The 12731-nt window shown below is 41.2% G+C and overlaps 1 protein-coding gene across 2 annotated transcripts in view; it reads left to right on the top strand.

Annotated features, from left to right (window-relative positions):
- The window catches only part of PDXK (pyridoxal kinase), a 48607-nt gene extending 37795 nt beyond the window's left edge, over positions 1-10812 (top strand). For both annotated transcript variants that reach the window (XM_064646977.1, XM_064646978.1), the window contains exons 10-11: positions 483-549; positions 1300-10812. In XM_064646977.1, coding sequence (XP_064503047.1) covers positions 483-549; positions 1300-1412 — 180 coding nt within the window. In that variant the 3' untranslated portion in view covers positions 1413-10812. The remainder of the gene's footprint in view (positions 1-482; positions 550-1299) is intronic.
- The last annotated feature ends 1919 nt before the right edge of the window (positions 10813-12731 follow it).

Below are 12731 nucleotides of genomic sequence, written 5' to 3'. Positions count from 1 at the left end.
GTTTTGGCTTTTTTTCCTCACCTCAGAGGAAAAAAACCCAGAATTTCCCTTTTGCCAAAAGGAGCATTGAAAAGTTGCATTTGCATTTCAGTTGGATTGATTTTGTAATTTTTCCAAATAAGATGTTGTTCTCTCTAGAGAGAGAGACTGCATGCATGTTTGTAACTACATTTTTTTATCCTCATGTCATAATAAGCACTGAAAACAGTTTCTCAGATCTATTTTTCTGTTCCTTTCCCTTAAGGATATAGAGTCCTCGATATGAGTATATGGTTTCTAATACCTGTTTTGGGAGAATTAGCTCAGTTGGTTAGAGAATTAAGTCAAAAATTTTTTCCCCCAAACTCTACATTACATAGTTGTCATCCTGCTTGTGCCATCAGTCATGTTTGCCTTTTAATAGCCGTGTTTTTGAAATAATAGTAATGTTAAACTAGGAAGCTGAAGTTTTACTAAAACCTGAATATGTTATGTTGATGCAGGTGGCATGTGAAAAGACTGTGTCAGCCATGCAACATGTTCTGCAAAGGACCATTAAGAGTGCAAAAGGTAATTCATTCAGACCTTGTTCCTGTGTTCTGTCTGCATTTGCATCAGAAGAAACATTCAAAGAGCTTTGTGGGTTTCCTGACTAAAGGCAGCCCTCAGTGCAGAGGCAGCCAGAGAATTTACAGGATGAGAGCTTGTTAGTCTTGTCTGCATGTTCCTGACTGTGTCCTCCAAGCCTATCTTTGACAACAGCTGACTGAAGATGTCACTGTTTAGCTTGTAGTGGGAGCAGTCGTGCTGACTGTGCTTGACTCAGCTCTGCAAAACAGAGGCAGAAAAACATGAGGAAATGCCGAGTTTGATGTGCAAGAGGGCTTCTGTTTAAGTGTAGCTCACTCACTTTCCCCTTGAGTGTGTGTTTAGTATTGAGAGGGGTTTATCAGCAAATAATAATTTCTTTGCTGGGTTGGCCATGTGAGGAGTGATTTTTTTCAGCTTCTGTCCCCTTGGACTTCCCATGTCTTTCAATTCTAAGGAGATCCAGATGGGATCTCTGGGTTCTCAGAGCATGTCTGTGTGACTTTCTAATTAACAGCAGAGCCATATTTTTTGCCTGGAGAGAGGTGCTGAACAAGGATTATAGAAAATCACAGTGCTGACCTTGACCTTGGAAGCCTTTAGCAGGGGGTTGTAAGGGACATTGGGGAAGGGAAGGGAGGAAGATAGAGAAAATCGTGGGATAAGAGAAAAATGCAACTTGTTTCTTTTTATATTTCTGTTTTTAATGACGTTCTGATGTCATCTTTTTAGCACAAGCTGGAGAAGGAAACAAACCAAACTCAGCCCAGCTGGAACTGAGAATGGTCCAAAGCAAAAAGGACATAGAAAACCCAGAGATCATAGTGAAAGCCACCGTGTTATAAAGGCTGTACGTCTCCAATAACGCACAATGTATTGATGTCCTCATTTCTTTCCTGTAAATTGTAATATTTGCCTTAGATCTGTGACAGAAACCTGACTTTCATGAAATAGTGCCCAGCATAGGCAGATATCCACTCTCAAACATATGTGCTGGCCTTGCTCAGTTTAAAAAACAAAACAGTTAGTGTGCATTTGAGCATATTCCAGGTATCAAAATGGCTGTCGGATTCACTTAGTCTGCGTAACGACCCAGGGCAAGAGAGAACAATGTTCCTGCCTTGCCGAAGACTTTAGATGTGAATTTGCTAATGGAATGCTTGACTGACTGGAAAATGTATTTCAGGATGGCCTCTAGTGCCAACGGAGCTGGCTCCATGTTCCCTTTTCCTGGAGATACCTGGTTACCTACTCAGGTATTCAGTATCTCAGCTGCTATGAGACTAAGCAGGGTTAAAGCTACACACAAAGTTCTGGTTGTGTGTAGGAGTACTTTGAAGATGTTTGGCATGTTCAGTACTCTGAAGTGACCTTGAGGTGTCATTCATGTTGCTGATTTCTGCTCCTGCTTCTGGCCTGTGAACAGCTGCACAGTTTGGGACTGGCTGCTTATTTCTTAGGTCTGTGGGTGCCCACATGATTTTCTTCCAAAAGCTGCTCCAGAAACACCTTCATTAATAAGATAATACTTTTTTATTCAGTGGCACTGGTAGGAGTTTGTAGTTCTACCTCCAAGGTCAGGTTTGATTCTCTGTTTTTTAACTAAGGACAAACATTCTGTAAAGGACAAAAGAGAAAGCAGCTCTTACTCTGAAAGGTGGCTGCCCTGGTTTGTACTTAAAAACTACACAGAGCACTTCCACAGTAGTAAGCACTGTAGACAGGCTTATCAATGAAGCAATGTGGGAAAAGTATTATTTTTGTTTTTAGTGAGTTACATGTGTTTACCAAATGCAGCAAAACATAGAAAATTACCTTGTTCATGATGTAAGTCTCTGCAGCCAATTAGAGATGACAGAAATGCACTGTTATTAGTAATGCATCTTAATTTCAAAATTATTCTTCATATAGCTTCAAAATGGGATTTTTAATAATATCAGTGTCCAATACATCACAGCCACATCCCGAACCACTGGGACAGACATGCAGACAAGATCTGTATGGGACCCATGTTCTTGATGTCCCAAGATGAGGAGGGAGGTCTGGTCTGCTGTTCACGTTCAGTTGATGAGCTTTGTTTGTCTCAGACTGCATAAAGGGATTAAAATTGCATTTCTGATTGCAGTAACATGAAGAAAACTTGCATTAGAGGAAAATTTTTCTTGATTACCTGAGTAGGCTGAGGAAACTCACTCTTGGGTATCTCCCAGATACCTTTCCTTCATCTTCCTCCTCACATCTGCCTAACTGATAGTCTTCATTTATCCCATCATTGTCATGAATTTCTGCCATTGTAAAAGTTAATTTTTTTCACCTAGTAGAAGACTATTTTATTCTTGATGTAAATTTTTAGCTGAATAGGTTTTCTTTAATAGAATAGTTATCATAATTAATAAGTTTCTGAAACCTCTAATTTTTAATATCTTTGAAGCAAATGAAATTTAAGAGGAATGTGTTTTGCAGTAAATATAACAGCCAAACTTCAGGCTTTCACTCTCAACAACCAGTATTAATTTTATTTCCTCTCATCCGTTTGACATAAAAATGGAAAAAAAATCATATGACTCGAGAATTTTAAGGGAAAAAAAACCCATCAGAAATTATCTACAAAATGTGACTCTACTGCCACCATTTTTAGTAATCACTGTAATGAAATAATTTTCTAGCAATAATAATTTTGGTGATGTTAACAGTTGCTGAAATTAGCAGTCATTAACAGAGATGTGAGCTCCTGGCTGATGTGCAACATGTAAAAATATATGAACTTCCTTAACAGTGTGTATAAATATTGATGGGAAGCAGTGAAGAAGGAGCCAGACTCTTCTCAGTGGTGCCCAACAAAGGGATAACAGGCAGTGGGCACAAACTGAAATTCAGGAAAATCCATTTAAAACGTTAAAAAAACCATAATTGACTGTGAGGGTGATCAAACACTGGCACAGGTTGCCCAGAGAAGTGGTGGAGTCTCCATCCTTGGAGATACTCAAATGCTGACTGAACATGGCCCTGAGCAACCTGCTGCACTTGGACCAGATGGTCTCCAGAGGTTCCTTCCAACCTCAGCCCTCCTGTGATTCTGTGAAGCACAATAAACTGCCTTTCTTTGCAGTGCTGTGTTTTTAAATTGATGCAAATATTTTTTTTCTCCCTGCCACACACAAACTTCCAAATGGGCCAGGAAATAGCTTGTATTAATATTTTGCCCCCTTCTCAGATAAGCTGCTGCTTGCTTGGGCAGTTGTGCCAGGAAGACAGTTAACTTTTTTGAGATGATTGCTTTCATCAAAGATATTTAAATACTGTAGCTAGTGGTGCATTTCAGCAGTTGAACACTAAAAGGATTTTAACTGTTTCTAACATTGATTAACCAAGTATTGTGTGCCATATTCCAGACATAACTATGAGCTTATTTATCTTTTAAAATCATACTATTTCATGTGGAAGTGTATAATCCCTACTATCCTCTTGGGAAGAAGGGATCAACATACTGAACTTCCCCTACCTGTACATACCATGGTCGATGCCCTTTTAGTAAGTGTGGGACAGCAGGATTTTTTTTTTGCCACTAGAATAAATAGACCTTCACAAGAGGATTGAGAGAAAAACAAGGGCTGTTTTCCTGAAATAAAGAAGCCTGGAATTTAGAAAACTTAAAGCTACTTTGCAAACAGGGTTTTAATTGTAAACCATAGTGAACAGTGATCTTGCCATAAAAGAGAAGGTGGTATGTTTGTTGGAGCAGGTTATGTCTGTCTTTTCCCACTGCTTCAAAGAATGGATCAGTTCAGTAATTCACACCTTCCTTAGAATCTATGACATATCCATGTTAACAACAAAAACAAAAGAATATTAATACTAATATGCTCAATTTGCATAATTCCTATTTCACAGTAGCTGGATCCTGTAGCAGTGGGCTGCTGGCTTCATCTGCTTAAGAGTCCCTGGGGGTTGCTCATGTGATATCTGTTTTAAACTCCTGCTGACCTGGTCTAAATTAGGTCAGGTTTATGTCTTCACTGAAGAATTGGGCTTAACATCTCTTGCCAGGAACAAACATCAGAAATTATCTGTAAATATAATCTGTAGCTAACATTTTGTAGCCACAGCAGGCTAACAGTTATTTTTAAATGCCAAGGTATACATACTTAATACTTGGATGCATTTTTATTTGTTCAGAGTGGCACAGAGCCTGTGTGCAGAACAGAATTTCAGACTCAGCTCAGTCCTGTGTTTTATTCCCTCCTCCTGCATATAATACCTGTATCTTTTTCTGAGTTCCTGCTGTCTGTCTGGTGCAGCTAGAAAGTGTCTCAGTATCAGACAGCTGCCCACTATTTATTTGAGGGCTCGGAGGAGACTTTTCTGGGTTGTCTGATCCACTTGCAAACCTTTAGTTAAAGATAAATGGTTAATCTAAACTAGCCTAGCTCCTAATTGATTACGAAACAAGCACTTTAGCCCAGAGAGTGAAGTCTATAACCAATAGATAATCTTCCATGACCGTCCTAAGAGCATGAAAGGTGTCTGTAACCCGGAGTGCAGCACTCAGCAGTTTGGGACTGGTGACTTCACGTGTCCGTGTGAGGTCAGTGGCACAGGACGTCCCTCATGCTGCAGTACCTGTGAGCATGGGAGAGGTGAATGCTTTGTGTTTGTGTCCAGTCAACTCCTTTCGTTCTGCTTACTGGAACTAACTGTGTGATGGGTCCCCCTTTTTTTCTGGAATGGTTCACAGGGCATGTGCTCAGCCGTTTTGATTACTCCAAGCACACTCACTCGTTTGCAGAGCCATGGTGCAGGAGAGACCAAAAGTTGTTTACAAACCATCTACTCTATTTTGGGCTTGGATTAGTCTCTACAGGAAAATTCCCATGTCTTTGGGAGACGTGCATAAAGACATTGTGCTAAAATCAGTGTTGTTCCCACTCGATACAAACATCTAAGAAATCTGCAGTATGAATTGTTGATGTTCGTTTGCTGATTTTTATCATAAGAGGGGAGAATTCTATAATTAATGTGTTAAGCAAAAGAATCAGAGGACCAAGGTTTCCAGCTACTCATACTGCCTTTTGAGTATCTTAACTGTGTCTTGATTGGATGGTGTTAATTTGTTGTCTGAGACTGTTATGGTGATTGTATTAATTGATTTTATTTTAAAATATGTGGCAAGGAAGATTGTAATAAAAGCATCTACGTTTAATATACTGTGCACACACAAATTGTTAGATCCTGTTTTTAAACACGTTAATCATTTCAGAATCAAACAGCACAAGAATGGTTTTATAGTCTTGCTGAATAAAGTGGATGTAATTAAATATTTCCTTAGTTATGTCCTAGTATAGAGGAAGGGTAGTTAATGGAAGAGCACACATTTGTGCCCTGTAATCATCTTACTATAAGATATGGATATGGAAGTAACATCCTTGTTGTCTTATTTTTTATTTTTTTTTAAAGTTTCATGGGAAGACAACTACTGGCATTCTGCATGACTCTCTTGCATTCCTCTTATTTGTATATGTAGGAACTTATTGTGTTGTGCTCTTTATTCCTGCAAACAAGGTGAAAAGAGGGGCTTGGAGTAAGAACCATAACTTATTTTGAGATCTGTTTCTTGTACAGAATGTAGCTGCACTCCTCTTCACTGAATTTTTACCTCATTATGTGGATTGGAGCATACAGGACTATACAGTGGGAAACAGTTGTTCCTCATGTGGGAAAAAGTGCTTCTGTCAGCACCCAGCAGTGTCCCTGCACGAGGGAGAGAGCAGAGATCCAGGTTAGTGAGAGCACTGGTCATTGGAGAAGGTGCTGTGTCATTACATTTAGCTCCACTGGAGAATTTTGGTTTATACTTATACTAAAGAACCACCCCTCCTGAGTAAAGGTCTTTTCCCACTTAAAGAGTACTTTTAAAGGCTGAGGCGTGTTACAAATTTTGGTCGCTCTGGTACTAAACAATTGGAAACACAACCCCTTCTTTTATATCCCATTGCAGCCTTACTGGCTTAATGGCCACTCCTGTTAAAATCCCAGGATAAGATATTCAGAGAGCTGTTCGTCATGAAAGACATTTACTTCTGGTAAGTGAGAGCCTGGTGAACAGTTCTGTAGCTTTCTAAAGCTCGTCCATTAAAGACATATATCAGCCATGGAAACTAAGCTTTGAGATGTTCAATCACAGCCCCAACTCTTCTCTTTTAAATAAGTGAGTAAACCAGCGAGTTTATACCTGCATGCAGGGGCAGATTTCAGGTGAATCCATGAGGTTCAATCAGACACTGGAGGAAGGGCATTGAATGCAGAGTGCAAGGGAGCTGCTATTTTGTCTGCACAGTTTCAGGAGAGAGCAAGCTGGTTCTCACCATTTTCCAGGAGGGAGGAACGTGATGTGGCATTCCAACAGCCAAAGAAGGCTCCTGTCTGCCTCACCAGGAAACCAGTGCCACCAGTTTGGTGCTTTTACTGCTCCAGCAGCAGTGGGCCTCGAGGCAAATGGGATGCTCCTAAATATGCATGCATTCCTGACTTAGTGCCTCCACAGTGCAAATAAAGGTAATAAACCCCCAATCTGCAGAGCAGTGAATAAGGCAGCACATTATTCAGAGAGAGAAAACCAGCAATATGAGAAGGCTGTGCCATATGTTACCACTGAAATCACACTTACCTATTGCCCTCGTGGTTGCATTGCTGTTTAGAAAAACTCTGTGTGTAGAAGAGTGTAATATATGTACTCTGTGTGTGTATGTGTGTGTGTGTGTGTGTGTTGAAGCTTTATTTGCAATGTGGTTAGGCGTGGGAAACAGAATTTTGGGGGGCTGGCTGAGTAGGCCTTCAGGATGTGAGCAGAAGGTCTTAAAGAGATATATTTTTATAGACTGTGCTGAAGCTTTGGGTCCCAGCCACACATAGCCTTTTCTTCCAGAGAAGTTAAATGGTTTGGAAAGAAAGTCAGGTGGCTGTAATACAGTAGGGATAGTACAACCCCACCAGCCCTGGACAAACTGAATAACTTAATAAAAGATGCCTTTTTAAGTAATATTTTTTTAGTGCTGAATTGTTAAACAAAGAAATATTTATGAGCAAACTTTCTATGTACTTAAAGTTTGTGTGGTGCTTTGTACTGACTAGGTGGACCTGTTATATGTTTACACATCTTAATGATTGTCCTCGAGGCGTATGTAGTAATTCAGTGACTTTTATGCCAGAAAAACAATGAAGTTCTGTGTAATATAGCAAATGATTTAATTTCTACTGAAATTGTAGGCTTTTTAGTGTTTGTGTACTTTTCTGGTTGGCAGTTATGAGTTGTATCCCTCTTGCAGTGAGGCTTCTACGCTTGATTGTAGAGAGAGGCAATAGGATGGTAGATACCATTGTTTATAAAGAAAACCCTAAATATTGCTACCTTATCCATTTTAAAAATCAGGTGAGCTTTGTGGCGTAAGCCTGAAATTTAGATTTTTGCATTGGAATAAAGTCTCAAATACATCTATAATAGGTTAAACAATTGGTGATGGATTTGTGTAGTTAATTAAATAAGACTGGGAGGTCTTAAAAGTATTTAATAAATGTACAAGCCAGGAGACTGGAACAAAACTGGATTGTTCTAATTGTGTGGACCTGACTAAGCTAACTCATAGCTCGTGCTGGACGTGTGCAGAGACAGATGAGTAGCCTAAAGGGGAGAAAGTAAAGATTTTTTCCTTGTAGTTTGCCAGTTGTAATAATGTGAAGAATTTTAGTTGGGTGTTCTGAATTCAAATGCATAAATACCTTTCAGAAGAGTTGAGTTACCGATAAAATCCCGTTCAGTCAAAAGGCAAAGCTGTTCATGTGGTTGAAAACCAGAACGTGATTTTTATATCTTGCTAGACTTAACTGAGTCTTTGTTTCTCATGGCTGGCAGACCAGCACTAAAGCACAACTGTCCAGATATATTTATTTTTTTGATCTCCCTAGAAAGTGCAAGGTCTGCAACATAAAGGAGTTTTCTGAGCAGGGCCCTCTGCTAAACGTTGCGCTCCTGCCACAACAGTTGGTGATCTGGGAAAACTGAGCATCACTTACTGTGTCCCTTTTAAGAAACATGGCAGCATCCTCACCACCCTTCTGAATAAATCACTGCTGCAAAAAGTAGAGGAGAATTTATCACAAGTTTTTCTCTCAAGCGTTCCCGAGTTCTGGATGCGTTAAAAGAGAGGTACTTCTGCTTTGCCGAGTCAGCAGGAAAGATGTCACTGGGATGAATAATGTATTGTAGAGAGAGGTTGTGGCAGGGAACAGCTCTGTTTTGTGTGCTTCACTGTGCCTGGCTTTTCCTCCCCTGGGAGTCTGGGGGTGCAGTATCCCCATGGTGGTGGTGGCAGAGTGACTATTTGCCTGCATCCTCCCTCTGGGGAAACGCGGAGGAGTTTATTCCGAGATGAGGTCGGTGTGAAGTTGTTGGGCTGGTTGTTTCACAGGGCTGTACCAAAGCTGTGCTTTAGCACAACTCTGTGTGCACTCTGAAGCTTGTGATGTACAGTGTGCTGCTTTCCTGGCCACGGTGTAATCTCCTTATACTTCTTCTATAGGCCATGGAGAACCAAGAGACTCTGAAAGTGCATTATTCAGATTACTCAGGCTAGGCTCTTGTTTTTAAGAAGAGAAAGGTAGAGAATTATCAGCTGCTGTGATATATCTAACTTACCCAGCTCAGCTACACCCTGAAACTGTGCCCTAACATTCCTCTGCCATCACCTGTCCTGGCCTTGGTATTTGCCTGTCCCCATAACAAGCGAAGTGAAAGAGCTAAAACCAATGGGGAATTTATCCAGTCAAAACCCCTGAGGTTTTAATCTCCTTTAGTTCCCTTAACTTTCTCATCCTGGGAACAGATAAGTGCTTCTGCTGCTGCTGGGGAGGCACTGGGACGATGCAGCTGCTCAAAATGGGGGAGAATGGGGTTGCCTCTTTCCCTGGCAGTGAGATGCTGGGTAAGCAGGGCCTAATTGCAGAGCTGCACTGCTAGTGGGAAAGAAAAGAAATCTTTGTGAGCTAAGTACTTGAAAGAAGAACTGCAGATTTAGTAGTTTCATGTTCTCAATCCAGCCCCATTCCCTATAGGGCAAAAACATTATAGCACTAAAAGATTTGGCATGGCTGTTCTTAATGACCTGTGTGATGCTTGTGCTTAGCAGAGTAGAAAATGGCACTGAATAAAGCAGTGCTCTAACTAGGGAATATAATAGGAAGATCCAGGTGGAGAAAGTTCCAAGTCTGCTTTCACAGCACTTGCATGGTGTCAGAGTTGTCCAGGTCCGGCTCTTTAAATTTCTTTAAATAAAGAAGAAATCACATTAGTAAGTCAACAGATAAATAAGGGAACTCACCTGTGAATTTATGTGGCATTAGCATTTATTTTTGTCTGCAGATGTTTAAATCTTTCCACACCAAAGGTCTCTGGTTCATAAGGGGTTTTCAGAGGATGCCTTGCCAAGTGGGGTGACAGAGCCTGTCACAGCTGCCTGGGAGCACAGTGGGCTTCTTGTGACACACCTGTGACAGATGGCATTGGGGTGCCACCTGCAGACGGGCAATCCTGTCCCTGCATTTGGTACAGCACAGGTATTCACGTGCCTAAGAGGTGCTGTATGTGGATACCTGCCTTGCTAGGGAAGGAAACCGTAGGGCTTGTTGCTGGAGCTGCAGTGATGCAAGGAAACACTGGAGAATTCAGCACCATCCAGTGATTTTGCCATTTGCTGTTAGTGTTTGTTGGTGCAATGTGTCCCTTTCAGTGTTGTTTTCTTTCTGGAAGATGGGAGGATGACAGCCTGTGTGCTGTTTTAATGTGCTTTTAGCTGGCTGAGTGTGAAACACAAATCAAGATTTTTAAAAGTGGAGGGGAGGGATAGCTGTGAATTTACCTAGGACCTAAGTGAGTAGAGAAACTTTGAGATTTGTCTCTAATTCAGAAATAACTCAGTATTGACCAAAGGAGTGCCATGTCTTCAATGGGCAGTAGCACCTGGAAGAGGCCAATATTTAGGGTTTTTGCCCAAAGCACATTTAGCCCTGCTCTACTGTTTAGTGAAAATGCCACCAGAGCCTCATCTCGTGGAGTAATGCTGTAATAAAGAATGTGGTTTTCTTGTGCAAGTCTTAACCTCTTCTTATGAAAATAACACACAACTCAGTATTTTCATGGTGTACAAGTGAAATGTAATTTTTTTTTTTTCAATAAAATACATTTCCTTTCCTAAATGTGGGTCTGTTTGGTTTTTCCCCCTTGGTGGTGTTTCAACTCTAATTGAGCTTTGGCCTTTTGTGTCTCCTCCTTACATATATAAACCACAGCTCTGTACTCTTCCTGAGAAGCCTGACCTCATTTCCAGAGATCATACAATTTCTTTTTCCTCTTGAGCTCCACAAGGACTTGCCTCTTTAGCCAAGCTGGCTTGCTCCACATGCTTGACTCAAAACACAGTGGAATCACCTGCTCCTGTGCTTCTAAAAGGTGATTCTTAAAGCCTGACCAGCACTTGTGGACTCCCTAAGTGCTCAAAAGCAGATTCTGAGGGTACTGTATTATAAACAAATATAAACTCCCTGCATAGCTTAAAGTTTTCTCTCCTGAAGTCCAGGGTAGCAACTCTGCTGTCCTTTTTTCTCATTACACTGAAAATTTTATAGTAGATTGATGTGGCCAAGGCAGCCACCTACCATCACATCCCACACAAAGTCCTCCTCTTTCCACAAACAGCAAGTCTAGGAGGGCAGCTTTTGGAGTTGTCTCAACTGTCTGTGTTAAGAAGTTATGTCCTACAAACTTCAGGAATTTCCAAGAGCTGCTCATCTCAGCAGTATGGTGTTCCCAGCTGAAGTCTGGGAAGTTGAAATATTCCACAAGGATGAGGTCTATTAGTCCAGAAATTTCTCCTAATTGCCAATTTTACTGCAGGTTTTAATATGAATATATGAAAGTGCAACTTTATTGAAGTTCAATGGCAAGGTTGACTATTACTTACTACGTGCATGAAGCACACACAAGAAAATCAGATTAGAATCAATTTAGGATGATTTACACAGAGATTGGAGATGCAAAAGGGCAAAGGATATGGATACAAAAATTAAGTGAGCAGCACTTAATCATTGACTAATATAACATTTATGAAGTGGTTCAATAGGATTAGATACAATTATAGCAGTGACTTAATTACAGATTCACGATAACAACATTCATACCATAATCTATATTTATGTATCTATCTATATATCTATTTATCTACATCTATATGTGTGTAAAGGTACCTCTCAAAAATTCCCCTGGAGTTCAGGGACACAGGTTGGATCCTTTAATTTTCTCAAGAGCCCCAGATTGCCCCTGGAGTGTGGGGGGAGGTGGATATCAGCCCAGGCCTCGTCAGTGATGGTCTTTGGAGTACCCACATTTGAGTGTTGTCAAGCTCCAAGAGACATCCCACTTAGTGGGAGATGCTGGCACAGCTGTTATGGTCCAGGAGGTGAGACACCAAAGGGCGTCACACTGTTTGTGGGGTCACAAAGTGATTTGACTTCAGTCACCAGCAAGTTTCCATCCTCAGATCGGTAATTACCGGAGTTTCCAAAACATTCAGAAATTGTTTCCAAAACCCCAGTACCAATGGTGCTGTTCCACTTGGGCTGTGATTCAGATAGGGGATGTTCCAAGGCTGTCTGAGATTGACACCCTTGTTCCCCACCTTAGTCAAGCAGCTGATGTTCCTGTTACTGTCAGTGTTGTTCCCACATGTGTCATGCAAGAGCGCCTGGTATGGTCAGGGACACTTCACAGAATCGTAGAATGGTTTGGGTTGGAAGCCCAACAGGTACAGTCAGGGCTTGTCAGGAGCTCCTGATATTAGAGGAGGCCCAAGGTCCCAGAGGGATGCACCACCACAAGCCTTGTTGTCCTCAAAGGTGGGTGCTGTCCCAGCTGGGGCTCTCTCCTGTCGTGAGCAGCAGCCCTTTCACATTTTTCTTGTCCTTCTCTGCAATTTGCTTTGGGGAAGAATGGAACACATACAAAATAAGGAGAGGCTTTGAAAGAGTGGCACCTCCCCCTGGGGAAATCTAGCAGAGCCTCCAGCAGGTCTCTCTACTTACATCCTCTCTCCTCTTCCAGTCCCACCTGCCACCCTCTC

Source organism: Pseudopipra pipra, chromosome 2 (assembly GCF_036250125.1).
Source record: "Pseudopipra pipra isolate bDixPip1 chromosome 2, bDixPip1.hap1, whole genome shotgun sequence".
Lineage (NCBI taxonomy): Eukaryota > Metazoa > Chordata > Aves > Passeriformes > Pipridae > Pseudopipra > Pseudopipra pipra.
Note: the sequence above shows the minus strand (reverse complement) of the source record. Positions and strands in the feature narration are given on the sequence as shown.